This window comes from Carcharhinus amblyrhynchos, chromosome 8 (assembly GCF_965287045.1).
Source record: "Carcharhinus amblyrhynchos chromosome 8, sCarAmb.v2.hapA, whole genome shotgun sequence".
NCBI classification, from domain to species: domain Eukaryota; kingdom Metazoa; phylum Chordata; class Chondrichthyes; order Carcharhiniformes; family Carcharhinidae; genus Carcharhinus; species Carcharhinus amblyrhynchos.
The window spans coordinates 5,557,457-5,572,921 of NC_137331.1; the positions used below are offsets into that span (position 1 = coordinate 5,557,457).

The following is a 15,465-nucleotide window of genomic DNA, read 5'->3' on the forward strand; positions in this document are numbered from 1 at the left end:
CTTCTACTCTTTCCAGAACAGATGTTGTGAGGAATGTGTGATTTTATATGACGTTTTGAATATTTGGCAAACATCTTCCAGTTCTTGTCCACTGAGTTGGTCCCAGGAGAGTTGTTGAGAAACTATTTTGACATCTGTGCAGCTTGTCTCTTAAAGGCATCAATATTGACGCACTTACACTGCAGCACTATCCTTGATGATTTTCGGTGCAGTGATGTCTTTAGGCAATACTCACTCTACTGCTGAGTGGTCACTTATCACAGAATGAGGCCTGATAGATCTCATCAAAGTAGCTTGTGTAACAAGATCACCTGACATGTTCTCAGTTTCATTGGGTGTCTCCAAGTGGCAAAGTTGCCCAACTGTGTTAACAAGTGGTCCTTCGTTACACTTACGACTCCTTGAAATGGGTTTGTTGCACGTTGGAGGATGTCTTGATTTCGGTGTGATCAGGGACATTGAAGTAATAGTGTTGTATTATAAAATGCTGTTAGGCTTGCATCCAAGTTATTTGGCGAATCCTTGGGCTGCTAGGTTTCCAATAACAAGTTCCAACAAAAATATCGCCCCTCTGGAGGGTCATTGACACATACTAATGCTGTGTATGTTGAGGACAAACCGTTTCTTGCAAAACTGGGAATTGAGTTCTTGACTGCGGTAAAGACACATCCTTTAGTGGGTCGATCCTTACAATATACTGTGAAAGTTTATGGAAATACTTCTGTGGTGTTTATATTTTCATCATGTTTCGTTTCTGTTCTCACGATAACATCTAGTTTTCTTGGCTGATAAGTAACTCCAATTGAGTTACTTCCCCTCAAATACCATTGGAATTTATATTTACAATCTTTGATAAAAGTTTATCTTCAAACTATTTGAAAATTGGCTCTGGTCTTTCCTGTGTTTTAGTTTTTGTCTTGCTTTGTTTTAGAATCTCAGCAAAATTGAATGATTATTGTATAAAGGCACCACTGCACCGAAAAACACCAAGGGAAGTTCCTATGTAACTCTGTCAATATCAATGCCTCTAAGACCACGGCAGTTCGGGGCTTCAAGGAGTCCTCTGGCAGGAGGTGGTCAGCACTTACTACACAAACTGCTTTGATGAAATCTGTCAGGCCTCGTTCTGGGATTAGTGACTGCCACCAGATCTGGTTAATCTGCTTTACCTGTTGATCTTGCCAGCTTGAGTCCTAGTGGAATAATTGTTGCTTTTGCTGCCTTTGTTTGCTTCATTTTGGATTGACTTGCATTTACCTATTCATCTAATTTTAACTTCACTGGTGTAATTTTCCATGCATGCACATTGGCTCCTGAGAGGATTGGCTTGAAGGTGGGTGAAAGACAATCAAATCTGTTCTAATATCTGGGTTGACTCAAACAGTTCGTGCATTCAAACTGTCACAACAATGACGTGGATGTACCACAAAGCATCTGTGCAGGTAATATGATGTGACAGGGTTTCATCCGATGCTCCAGAACATCTGCTGTGATACCACCTTGAGCAATTGGACCATATATTACAGCATAGTTAGAGTCCACAGCGCCACCTAATTTTGCAACCTTGCTATTTAATCTCTTCGTATGTAGTTTACCTTGGTCAAGGATTGACAGAAATGTCTTCAGCTAGCAAGCTCGCTGGGATAAAGAGGGGAAATTTAGCACCAGGTCGCCCAAAAATGGGGCCAGTTTGTAGTTAAGTTTTATGCAATAACTCCGTAATCAGAACCATCTGAAAGTAAGATTTAAATCACAAACTTTGGATGATTCCTCACTGTAACAGTTACCCAGGAAAAGTTAGAAGAATTAAAAACCACCTCTAACTCCTGGGTAACCTCTTCCACCATCACTTTTAATATAAATTTTTAGATTTAAATTATTATGATTGGATTAAGAATAAAGATTAAATAAACTTTATTAAACAAAGAATTGTTGTATATTTTTAAGTATGTAGAATTTATTTTTATGATGCAGAAATTGGGCAATCTGCAGATATAATTTAGCTTTGAGGATATTAGCATGTTCAGCATATCTGCCTTTAGTGGTGAACACCATATAAAAATCCAGTTAAATCTCATTTAACAAGGTGTTATTTTTTCAAGAGTTTTTTACAGTGAAACAAACAGCATAGAAGTGGATGTTCTCACTCAGTAATGATTATAATGGAGATAAGGGTATGTGGAAACTGTTACAGCTCAATCTGTGGACTCACTGACAGCATCTTCAACATTCCTACACATGTGCGAACTCATGGACTTTCATTGGAGTATTGACAGCAAAGACTGACACATTGGCCATCATTATCTCAGCAGCAAAATCCAAATCATATTCCTAACTCGGCTATTTACTGTGTACAAACTCTGGAGAGGTTTTTCAGAATCTTTTACCTGAAACTCCAGTGAAACTAACCACAGTTTCCATAGAATCCCCATTTTATCACAATGTGCAAGCTTGCAGTCAGCACCAACTTCTCAAAGCATTCTGTTGATGGTCCATGCAGGCAGATCTTAGACTTCTTGGCTTTAGGTTGGTGGACTTTATTTTCCTATATGATTTGCATATCAAATAAGGCTTATTTTTATCAAATAACTGAGTATCCTACATGTATAGCACAATCAAGTAGATAGTCTTGTTTGTATGATTTGCTATGGGACAATTTGTAATCCTGTTTTACGTAAATACCACGACTTGCATTTATATACCTCTCAATCAAGAAAAATATTCGGGGCAGGTAGGCGGGTTTTGAATGGGTTTAAAATCTTTGGAATTAAAACACTTTATGTCAAGCCATTAAAAAGAAACAGTATTTTGGAAATACATTGTGACCTGACATTTTCTAGTGTATTAACCTCAAATTTTCTACTTTATTAAGACGTAAGATTGATTATTTTTAAACTTTTTTTGCTCACTTTTCCTTGCATGATGTGTTTTGTAGATTTTGCCAAATTCAATATATCTATCTGTATTTGATAATTTAGATCAAAATCAACTTTATATTCACTCCAGTCTTACAAGCTTCACAGTATTTGAATATAGTTAATCAGATCAATTTGCAGCAGTAAGAAAAAAGACAAATTAAATAACCTTTCCAACCCCCAATCCTGTCTATTCAGAGTAGTTACTAATCATTAATTAGATTAAACTATTGCTTGCTTTTTAATTTTTTTTTGCTTTCCCTAGTTTCTGAGATAAGGTGCTTTCTATACGTGGCAAGGTGACGTAGTGCTTAGCATTGCTGCCTCACAGCGCCATGGGCAGTTCTGGCCTCAGGTGACGGTCTGTGTGGAGTTTGTAAATTCTCCCCGTGTCTGAGTGGGTTTTCTCCCACAGTCCAAAAATGTGTGAGCTAGGTGGATTGGCTATGCTAAATTGACCCTTAGTGTCAGGGGGATTAACAGGGTCAATACGTGGGGTTACGGGGATAGGGCCTGGGTGGGATTCTCAGTGCAGGCTTGATGGAGCAAATGGTCTCCTTCTGCACTGTAGTGACTCTATCAGTCTATACTCATTACTTTGTGAGGTTCCAACAATAGTAATCCGCATGTAAACAGTCTGCAGGCTATTTCAACTAAATCGAGTTTTTTACTCATACATGCACAAGGTACCAACAAGAGTTGCTGGGTAACTATCAGAAGCATGATCTCTAGCTGACTTTCTACTCTAAACCAAGGGTGCTGAAACAACCGGATGGAATGCATCCGAGGGTCCTGAAAGAAATGGCGGAGGTGATAGTGGATGCCTTGGTGGTTATTTTCCAGACGTCGCTGGATTCCGGGGAAGTGCCGGATGATTGGAAATCTTTGGATTGGAAATAAATAAAAGATGCCGGAAGATTGGAAAACGGCTAATGTTACGCCGTTGTTTAAGAAGGGTGCCAGGCAAAAAGCGGGGAATTATAGGCCTGTTAGTTTAACATCTGTTGTAGGTAAAATGTTAGAATCCGTCATCAAGGAGGAAATAGCGAGGCATCTTGAGGGGAACTGCTTGATAGAGCAGACGCAGCACGGTTTCCTTAAAGGGAAGTCGTGTCTGACAAATTTACTGGAGTTCTATGAGGATGTGTCTAGGGCGGTGGATAGAGGAGAGCCGGTGGATGTGGTCTTTCTTGATTTTCAGAAGGCGTTTGACAAGGTACCTCACAAGAGGTTATTACAGAAGGTCAGGGGGCATGGAGTTGGGGGTAGGGTGTTAGCGTGGATAGAGGACTGGTTGTCAAATAGGAGTAAAAAGTCTGACAACACCAGGTTTTAGTCCAACCTATTTATTTGATAATATTCTCACTAGCTTTCGAGGGGACAGCCTCTTCGTCAGGTGAATGGAGAGTTCTGGCCTCAGACAGAGCATATAAAGCACAGACAGTTTAGAGATTACTGATTAAACGCCGGCATACCCACATCATGTCAAATAGGAGGCAGAGAGTGGGGGTCAATGGGTGCTATTCGGATTGGCAGATGGTGACTAGTGGAGTGCCCCAGGGGTCGGTGCTGGGGCCTCAGCTTTTTACCATTTATATAGATGATCTGGAGGAGGGAACCGAGTGTAGGGTGTCAATTTGCTGATGACACCAAAATTGGTGGAAAGGCAAATTGTGCGGAGGGTGGGGAGAGTCTACAGAAGGATCTAGATAGGCTGGGCGAATGGGCCAGGAAATGGCAAATGGAATTTAATGTTGGCAAGTGCGAGGTGGTCCACTTTGGTAGGAAGAATGGTAGGAAGGATTATTACTTACGTGGAGAAAAACTGCAGCAGGCGACGGTGCAGAGGGACCTCGGGGTCCTTGTGCACGAGTCGCAAAAACCCAGCTTGCAGGTGCAGCAGGTGGTCAGGAAGGCGAATGGGATGCTGGCCTTCATCGTGAGGGGGATTGAATATAAAAGTAGGGAGGTCTTGCTGCGGCTGTATAGGGCATTGGTGAGGCCGCAGCTGGAGTACTGTGTGCAGTTTTGGTCGCCGTACTTACGCAAGGATATTTTGGCCTTGGAGGGAGTGCAGAGGAGGTTTACTAGGCTGTTGCCGGAGTTGAGTGGGTTGAGCTATGAGGAGAGGCTGAATAGATTAGGCTTGTACTCATTAGAGTTTAGAAGAATGAGGGGAGATCTCATTGAGACGTATAAGATGATGAATGGGATGGATAGGATAGAGGTGGAGAGACTCTTCCCACTCAGAAAGGATAGTAGGACTAGGGGGCATAGCCTCAAGATAAAGGGGGGGGGGGGCGGTTTAGAACAGAGTTGAGGAGGAACTTCTTCACTCAAAGGGTGGTGAATCTCTGGAATTCGCTGCCCGTTGAAGTGGTGGAGGCTGCCTCGCTAAACATTTTTAAGATGCGGGTTGATGGGTTTTTGATGAGAGAGGGGATTAAGGGTTATGGGGAGAGGGCGGGAAAGTGGAACTGAACCACGACAGATCAGCCATGATCTTATTGAATGGCGGGGCAGGCTCGAAGGGCTAGTTGGCCTACTCCTGCTCCCATTTCTTATGTTCTTAATTTGTGTTGTCCCACCTGAGATGAACTAACTTAGCACAGATTCAGGAATCATCTTCCTCCATTACAACAATGACTACATCTCAAAAGTACTTTAATTGTCTGTGGAGCCCTTTGAGATATCCAGCAGTCATGAATTGTGCCATATAAGTGGAAGTAAAAGCAAAATATTGTGGGTGCTGGAAATCTGAAATGAAAACTGAAAATGCTGGATGAACTTTGTAGATCTAGCAGTATCTCTGGAGAGAAACCAAGATAATGTTTTGGGTCTAAGTAACCTACTGAACTGAAGAAAGGTAGCAATGGTAAGCAATTATATAGTTGGAATAGGGGTGGAGAAAGTGGGACAGAATAGAAGAACACTGATAGGTCAGGGCAAAGGAGGTATTGACAAATTTGTCCTGAACACAAGACAAAGGGGAATGCTAATAGTGGAAAAAGGTGGGATGGTTTCTGCCCTACTTCCTCTACCCGCTTTTCAATGACATAATTCTTTACATTTCTACCTTTCTTCAGTTCTGCTGCCAGACCTGCTGAGTTTATATAAATGCAAGTCTTTTATTTTGTTCCGTGTAGGTCGCTATAGAATTGTTAAGCACAGACAGAAGCCACGTGGCCTGTTGCGTCCATGTGGCTCTCTGCAAGAGCACACAACTGGTCCCCTGCTCTTTCTCCACAGCTCTGCAAATGTTTTTTCTTCAGGAGCTTTTCCAATTCTCATTTGAAAGCCACAATTGGACTTGGCTCCCCCACTCTTCCAGGCAACCACACAAAGCTGCATTTGGTCCTTTTACCATTCACCTTAAATCAGTCGCCCCTCGTTTGCCAATGAGAACAGTTTATCTCTATCTACTCTGTCCTGATTCTTTGTGATTTTGAACACCTGTCAAATCTCTTCTTTGAGGAGAACAATGGGCCTTTTAAAAGTTTCTTAAATCATTCTCAATTTTGGAATCCTGTTGTAACTTATTTCTCATTTTTCATAAAATTAGCAAAGCTTCTTCCTGTCAAAATGATTTGAAAGGAAATCTAATCCCAAAAAATGTTTTGAACATTAGGAATTTAAAAATAAATATGATGATAAGGAACTAAAACCTACAAATCATTCAAAGTCTGCGTTTTTCTGAAGCCTTTACAAAGTTTTTTCTGTCATGTTCATTGTAACGTAAATTTAGACTTAAGAACCTTAATCGTGCACTTTTTTATGGGAGGGATAGAATTCTACATTTTGACATCTGAAATTTGGTAAGTGTGATCCATCTTTTTATAAATATACAGGTGATATTTTCAATGTAATAGCAGTACTTTCATAATGAATTTTAAAGTATAGTGAAGAGTTATCTGGTGGGATAAGTACTGCATGAGTAAAAGTTCTTGATTTTTATTACATTTCCTTCAACAATTTTTAAATTTTTTTAGAAAGCAGACAAGAACTGGAGAAGTTTTTGAAACTGAAAAAATGCAAAGTGCCAAAAACCATTGAAAGTTTCATTGAAGTGTCTGAATCAGAAGATGGTGACAGCACGGAAGACGAACCACATCAGTTCAACAATATCCAGGTATTAAATAATGTTTGAGAACCTGATGCCATTTTAAAATTATTTTTCCTTTTCTGTTCCTATTTTCTTCCCTTTTACCCCTCCATTGGAAGAGGCTGACCAGTGCTTAGGGTGTAATCCTACAGAACTTAATCCAGCTGCCCAATGTGTCAGCAAGTTGTTTGATCAAAGAGTACCATAGCTGAGCATGTTCTGAACTGCACGCCATAAACATACACTTAATCATGGTGGCAAAATATGTTCAAAAACAGCATCCAGTCTGAGACCGGTTGCATCATCTTTCCTGTCACCCTGTCTGACATCAGTTAGCTCAGCAAAGTCTGGGATAGAACAAAACAACAGTGACTTCGGTTTAAAAAATGCCCACCTAACCTAGCCTGATCTGTAACCTATACCATACAAACAGTGCTAAACATTTGTCATTGCTGTAGGTGACCATTACAAAGGTAGAATGTAAGCTGGCAGTTGTTTGTATCTGGTTAATTAATTGCCTGTCATTAGGGCCCTTTCAAGTCCTTCCATGTAACAAAGTATGCTGAAACTTGAGGTGTATTGCCAGTACTTAAGGTAATAGTAGCACTGGGCAGAGTTGATATTGCTACATACTTAAAACCCCATCACACTATCACGATTGACATAAATGTTGGAGACTGGGGCTTCCTGAAGACAAGAAAGGCATTCTGTTTCTGCAAGCATCCTTGTTTTCTTCCTCCCGTGTCTTAGTAGCACAAAACATGATGCATTTTCACTTTAAACTACCTGGAGATGGAAAGACTTTTTTCTTAATGTGTATTTTGCTATTTATTTCCAACTTTCAGGAGATGAACATAAATCAGAACATTTGTGGTGCACATTTTATGAGATATTATTATGAAAGCAAAATATTGCCAATGCTGGAAATCTGAATTAAAAATTAAATACTGGAAATACTCACTAGGCCAGCCAACATCTGTGGACAGAGAGAGAGAATAAAAACAAGAATTAATGTCCGAGGTTGATGTTTCATCTGAACCGATACATGTGGTGAGAGATCATCAACCTGAAATGTGAAATTTATGTCTTTCTTCATAGATGCTGATTGACCTGCTGAGTATTTTCCTATTTATTACTTTTAATACAGAGATGAGGGGAGCTTTTTTCCTCAGGCGATGGAACTTCCTTCCTCAAAAGGTGGTGGAAGCAATTTCTTCGAGTACTTCTAAGGCAGAGCTAGATAGATTCTTGAATAACAAGGAGGTGAAAGGCTATGGTGGGAATGCGAGATTGAGTTTGCAGTCAGATCAGCCATGGTCTTATTGAAAGGCAGTGCAGGTTTGAGAGGCTGAATGGCTGCCTTCTGCTCCAAATTCGTATGTTTTCAAATGAACAAAATGCAGGAAAGAGAAGGAGCATGTAGGCCAGTATTTCTTTGCCTTTCCCCACTGGCGGGTTCTTCCAGTTCTGCAGAAGGTCCCTGGCAGTGGAACAGGCAAGCATTGTAAATGGCCATTGTTTTCAGCAGGAAGGCCCACTGGTGGCCAGTGGGAAGCCATTTCTGCTGCTGGAAAACTCGCTGCCTGAGGGGCTGGGAAATTTCAGTCGGAGTATCGTATGTTTGGAACTTTGGGGAAAACGCAAAGGACTATATCGAAAAGAATAAAAAAACTTCCAGTGAAGTAATTTACCATCCAGTCATCTGGTTACCCTAATTCAGGGCCTTTTAGTTTTGCAGGCTGGAATATTTCAGTCAAGTACAAGTATATGAACACAAAGCATGGCAGGAGACAACTGATAGAGTAAACTTTAATTCTAACACCAAGCAGATCTAGGAAGACTTCTTGTGAAAATGTTTCAAAAATGACCTGAAAATAACCAAAGCAAGAGAATTGCACCATCTAAAAAAGGGTGAGTTGCTTACTTAGCCATTGAAGTGATTTTAAATGAAAGAATTTCTGTTGTAGTCATCAACACTATAGTCATAAAAATTTATATAATAGACATAGTCCATTTGCCAATCTGAGCAAAAAAATTTCTCTTGATTTCTTTGTTGAATTTATTATTGACTCTCTTATATTTATGGCTATAATTTTTGTCATCTTCACATATGGAAGCATCATCCCCCAGTTGAGCAAATAGGCTCTCCAAATGCAGATATAAAAATGCTTCTAATTCTCATTTGTACTTTAAAACTAAAATCTTAAATATTTCCACGTTCTGCTAAACAAATATGCTGTCCGAATACTAAAGTACTAGTTAAACTTTGTGGTATCGTAAATCAGAAATCAAAATGATGACTTGCACAGAATTACCGTCTTTAATGTTGACGAACTCAGATGTCGTTTTATGTGTGAGCACAGGAAGTTTTCAATGGAAAAGGTTGAAAAGTTTGGTTTTAAAAATGTATAGTTTTGTAGTTGGGTATTTATTCAAATAATAGATTTTTGACATTTTATTTAACAAAATTGCAGTCAACTACAAAAATTGAAAAATAATCACACTTATAAATGAATGGTCCACATGCCAGATGACGGATTAGTCAAGCTAATTTTCTTGCTCTTTGTATCCTGCTTTAAGTTCAAACTTGCATGGAATAGGTGTTTGAATAAATTGTACTTATTATACAACGGCACAGTGGTTAGTACTGTTGCTTCACAGCGACAGGGGCCAGGGTTCAATTCCTGGCTTGGGTCACTGTCTGTGTAGTGTTTGCACATCCTCCCTGTGTCTGCTTGGGTTTCCTCACACATTCTGAGAGACATGCTGATTAGGTGCATTGGCCTGAACAGGTGCTGAACTGTGGCAACTAGAGGAATTTCACAGTAACTTCATTGCAGTGTTAATGTAAACTTTACTTGTGACTAATAAATAAACTTTAAACTTTAACTTTTACTTAGCTTTCACCATTAGATGCGATTCAGTGATTGGACACTGTTTGCTAAATAACTCTCAGCGTGCTGTGAACTCTTGACAACCAGCTAAGGATGTCAGTGGGGCTCATAGTGTGGCGTATTTGTGTGTACTGGAAGCTGCATATATTAATACACAATGCTGTGCTCTTTGTAGGCAGAACACGTATACACATTGCACCTGTTACACCTAGACAAAATGAAGTAACAGCCATTTGCTGATTCCTCCCCCAGGGCATTGCCTTGACCAATCAGGGTCGAACTACCTGGTTTAAATTTCAGGCCAAGGTTGGCAGTTTATTGTCAGTTACAATCCCTGTTTTTATTTCAGTATCTGCCGTTCTTGTCATTATTTTAAGGCTTATGAAACTTTGTTTTTAACCTCTTCCTAGACCTTATTCGTGTCTCTGCTTTGACATTCATTCCCATTGATGCATTTTGATAAAATGGTTGTATCAAGACTTTACAAGGGGTCACTGGTTTTGTTGATGCCTTTATCTCACAGACAGTATATCATTACAATATATAAACTGAATGTTTCAAACTTCTTCATTAAAACTGATTAATCAATACTATAAGTTAATACATGCATAACTAAGTATTTTGGGGTTAATTGATTTATTTTGATGAAGACTGACTTTTAGTTAAAAACTAATTCTAACCACTAATTCTACACTTGCAGAGTAGAGCGTAAAGCAGGAAGTACAAGTTAGAATTTTTCTGAAACGTAAAGTCATACAAAAATAACACAACATGGGAAAGGATGGTATGATTGAAAAGGAGAAAATTAAGAAAATTATTTTAAAAAATTAAACTTGTAAATGCCAGCAATATTTGAAATTGGAAGCAATGAGATTTCATGTTTATAAAATCTTCAGCCCCAGAGGGATTGTTTTATTCTAATTGAATTATCACTATCGTGCGTTCACTTGTGCTTGAAAGGACAAACCTTACATTTTGTGATGCAATCAGTGGTAAATATCACAACTTCGCAACCTTCATATATTTAATACGAATTGGGGTCGCAGCACAAGTTGTCCAGCAGCCTTTTTGATTTCCACCTTTAAACAATGCAGAGGCTGGAAGTTGCTGTCTGATTTGATCTTATTGCAAACTCTGGCCCAGTGAATGTGCATAAAGTTAGGTGCAATTCTAAGAAATGTAAATGCAAAGAGACATTGATAATTTAGTGAATTTCATTAATTCACTGACCTGATGGGCTACATCTAAAGGTTCTGGACTGTCCCAGCAGATTGGAAATGTAACAATGCTAGTCAAAAAAGGAAGGAATCAGAAAACTGCGAACTACAGGCTAGTTAGCCTGATATCAGTGGTTGAATAAGTGCTATAGCCTCTTACTAAGCAAACCTTGACAATGCATTTAGGGATTCATCAATGATCAGATCAAATCAACTTGGTTTTATATTGGGCAAATTTGTTTGAGAAACTTATTGAAGTTTTTTGAGGATGTAGCAAGTCAGGTAGATGAAGGGGAATGAGTAGATGTTGTCTTGTTCTTTCTAAAGGCATCCAATAAGGTGCCACTTGAAAGGTGAATACAAAAGATAAGGGCGCATGGATTTCGGGTAATATGTCAGCAAGGATAGAAGATTAATTAACAAACAGAAAGCATAGAGTAAGGAGAAATGAAGTATTTTCAAATCAGCAGGTTTTAACTAATGGAGTGCCAAAAGAATCAGTCCTGGAGCTACAACTGTTTATAGTCTATGTTAATGACTTGAATGAAGACACTGGTTGTTTTGTGATCGGTAAGAGGCTGAGTGAATTGAGTCTACATTCTCTGGAGGTTAGAAAAATGTGAGGCAATCCAATTGAAACAGACATGAAGGGGCTTGAGATATTTAGAACATGGAGCACAGTTCCAGGATTAGGAACTGATCATTTAGGATGGATGTAAAAGTTTCTTCACTTAAGGGCAAGAATTTTTGCAATTCTCTACCCCAAAGGGATGAGATAGTCAGATTTTCTGAGCTCTTGGGAAATCAAGGGATATGGGAGTGGGCAGGTAACTGAAGTTGAGGCAGATGTTGAGTGGTGAGCAGACTCAATGAGCTGTGTGGTCTGCTTTCTCTTAACTTCGAATAGTTCTAGTGCTTCGCAGTAATCGTCTTGAGAAGAGAGAAAATATGGTTTTACTGAGAAAAAGATAGTAATTTAGAGGAGTAAATGTTAATTTAACTTGACTGCCTCCTGAAATCATGTGACAGAAGCGGCTTGCTACTTTTTTTGTTTGTTCTGATCAGTTAATTACACGTTGCTTGTTATTCGAAAAACATACACTTCATGTTAGTCCAGCAAAGTAATACAGTGCAGAAAAGGCCCTTCAGCTCATCAAGTCTGCACAGACAATAACTACCACTAAAGTTGTGTTTGTCCCATTTTCCAGCACTTGTCCCACATCCTTGAATGTTATGACGTTTCGAGAGTTCATCCAAGTGTTCACATTTATTTAGTGATTTCTACATTCAGGCTATTTTCCTTTCCTCCTGTAAGGTGCTTGTAGCTGGGGGCCCTCTGTTACTTGCCCAAGTGATCATTCATTGTAGTTGAACCAAATTGAGGATCCATAAACTATTCAACCATAACGAGCTTTCTGAGCAGTGCTCAGTGCAGATTTGAATAACAGAAGGCATCACTGAATAGCAGTCAGGAGTAGAAATCCTAGCTGGTAATTACTGTGTTGGGTTCATTGGGGTTTAAGGTGAATCTAATGTCTCTCCGATCATCCTGACAGTGGGCAAAAAGCACAGCCCAGGAAGCAGATTAGGGACTTCTAATCTGTCCCTCAGTTACAGCTACCTTGATCAGCTGAATAATTGGGTCCTAGCATTAATAATGAAACCAGAAAATGCTGTTGCTGGAAAAACTCATGCGTCTGACAGCATCTGAGGAGAGAGAAATGAGTTAACATTCAATTGGCCTAGAAATATTAACTGTATTGATCTGCGCAGATGTTGCCAGACCTGCTGAATTTGGCCAGCACTTTCCTGGTTTTATTTCAAATTTTCAGCAACCATAGTACTTTGCTGGTATTTTCGGGTGCTAGTATTAATATGTTTATGTTTTCTTATTGTTATTTTTCCTCAGACTTTCTTTCACCTGTTGTTGGTTCATTCCTGCACCACTTTTTTTAAATCTGGGAAGGCACTATAATTGTCCCTCTTGCTTAATTGCAAAGAGTTAAATATGGATGAGTTCAGATTCCACAACATAATGGTTGTGGAACAAGATTCCACTTACCTCATAAAGATTGTATTGTGTTCAGTTACTTTTTTCGAAATCAGGCTCCAAAAGTGTATTAACGTTGGGGGACGAAGGAAAAAAAAGCAATATTTCTACGTCTGTAGATTTTAATAACAGACAGCTGTGCGTTCAGGCCACGTGGATAAGTTAAATGAATGGAATCTTACAACAAACGGAAAATGAAAACTCAGCAATATTGCATTATGCTAGTAAGAACCATAGTGTTTTAATCCACTCAGAGGGATCTGGATAGGCTGAGCGAGTGGGCGAGGACCTGGCAGATGGAGTATAATGTTAGCAAGTGTGAGGTTATCCACTTTGGCAGAAATAATAGGAGGAGGGATTATAATTTTAAAGGCGAAAAGCTGCAGCATGCTACGGTGCAGAGGGACCTGGGGGTCTTTGTGCACGAGTCGCAAAAACCCAGTCTGCAGGTGCAGCAGGTGATCAAGAAGGCGAATGGAATGTTGGCCTTTATAGTGAGGGGGGATAGAATGTAAAAGTAGCGAGGTCGTGCTGCAACTTACAGGGTACTGGTGAGGCTGCAGCTGGAGTTGTGTGTGCAGTTTTGGTCGCTGCACTCGTGCAAGGGTATGTTGGCCTTGGAGGGAGTGCAGAGGAGGTTCATGAGGCTGATACCGGAGATGAGGGGGTTGCCCTATGAAGAGAGACGAAATAGACTGGGTTTGTACCGGTTGGAGTTCAGAAGGATGAGGGGGGATCTTGTAGAGATGTATAAGATAATGAAGGGGATGGATAGGGTAGAGGTAGAGAGATTCTTCCCGCTTAGAAAGGATAGCAGGACTAGAGGGCACAGCCTCAAGATAAGGGGGGGTGGGGGCGCAGTTTAGATCGGAGTTGAGGAGGAACTTCTTCAGTCAAAGGGTGGTGAATATCTGGAATTCTCTGCCCGTTGAAGTGGTGGAGGCTACCTCACTAAATATATTTAAGTCACGGGTAGATAGGTTTTTGATAGACAGGGGAATTAAGGGTTATGGGGAGAAAGCGGGAAAGTGGAACTGATCCACTTCAGATCGGCCATGATCTTATTGAATGGCGGGGCAGGCTCGAAGGGCGAGATGGCCTACTCCTGCTCCTATTTCTTATAATTCATATTCTATAAGCAGTTATTGTGTTACTCTTGGAATGTGAATGCAACACAGTTTGTGTAAGATGATGTACTAATTTATCAGTTGTGAAATGTAGTTGAATTCTTCTGTTCCTCAAATGATTTACACTTGGAACACAAAATCTTTTCCCTCCTTTGAAATAGCAGTTAACATTTATTTCTCTCTTTCTCAAATTGAATAAACCTGAAAGTGATTTATTTTATTTCTCTTAGGAGCAAGATGTCTCCTGCTTTGAAGACAGCAGTGATGATGACGACCAAACACTAAAGATGTTTGATGAACTAAAACATAAATATTCTCAGGCCAAGGCCAACAATAAAAGGTTGATTCAAGAACTTAAAAAAGTTTCAACAAAACTCCGATTTGCTGAAGAAAAGCAAAAGGAATATGAACACTTGGCATCTGAACTACAGAGACTGAGGGATCTAAATATGGATCTTCAGAATGCCTTACTTTTGAAGTTATTTAGATGTAAGTCTTATCTTTCCAGAGTTGGGTTCCAGCTCAAACTAAAATAAAGTGTAGTAACACTAGGAATGGTAAACTACCAAATGAATTTTAGTGGTGAATATCTCATTTTTCACACCACCTTCAAACTTGTAATAACCTTATTAAAATTATTTATCTAACTTAATTATTTAAATTGGCTATATAGTTGTCTTTGCCCATTCAAGTACTTTTCCAAATTGGAACATGTTAAATTATATAGTTAAAACATACATAATGTGCTCAATTATTTAAAGATTGGTTGTCCATTATTCAGTCCTTTTTACATCAGAGGCTCTGTATTGATGTGGTGATGCATTTGTTTCCTGTACAAAATACACCATAATTCTTTGAATTAACGCTTTTGGCTCCAAATTTTCCAGTTCACTTACCAACTTACTGTTGGTATCCATTTAGTTTCTAGGGGTAGTTTCCCTGTATTAATTTAGTACAGCATTAATTTACTACAGCATTACAACAAATGACTGCATTAATTTGAAGGGATCTCGTGCTTGAGACGTTTCAAACAGTTGAAGTCAAGGTGTGATCTAATAGAACTGTTTCACATAAATATGGGAAACTGAGGGGAATCCAGAACAAGGTGAATAATAGAATTTGAGCTAATTTAAAAGAAACTCCATGAAGTTTATCCTACT

General features: G+C 39.4%; 1 protein-coding gene across 1 annotated transcript in view; it reads left to right on the forward strand.

Annotated features, from left to right (window-relative positions):
* Window positions 1-15,384, forward strand: part of LOC145346412 (BEN domain-containing protein 5-like) — a 28,393-nt gene extending 13,009 nt beyond the window's left edge. The window contains exons 2-3 of the mRNA XM_080193576.1: window positions 6,905-7,044; window positions 14,536-15,384. Of these exons, the coding sequence (XP_080049702.1) occupies window positions 6,905-7,044; window positions 14,536-14,841 (446 nt within the window). The 3' untranslated portion in view covers window positions 14,842-15,384. The remainder of the gene's footprint in view (window positions 1-6,904; window positions 7,045-14,535) is intronic.
* The last annotated feature ends 81 nt before the right edge of the window (window positions 15,385-15,465 follow it).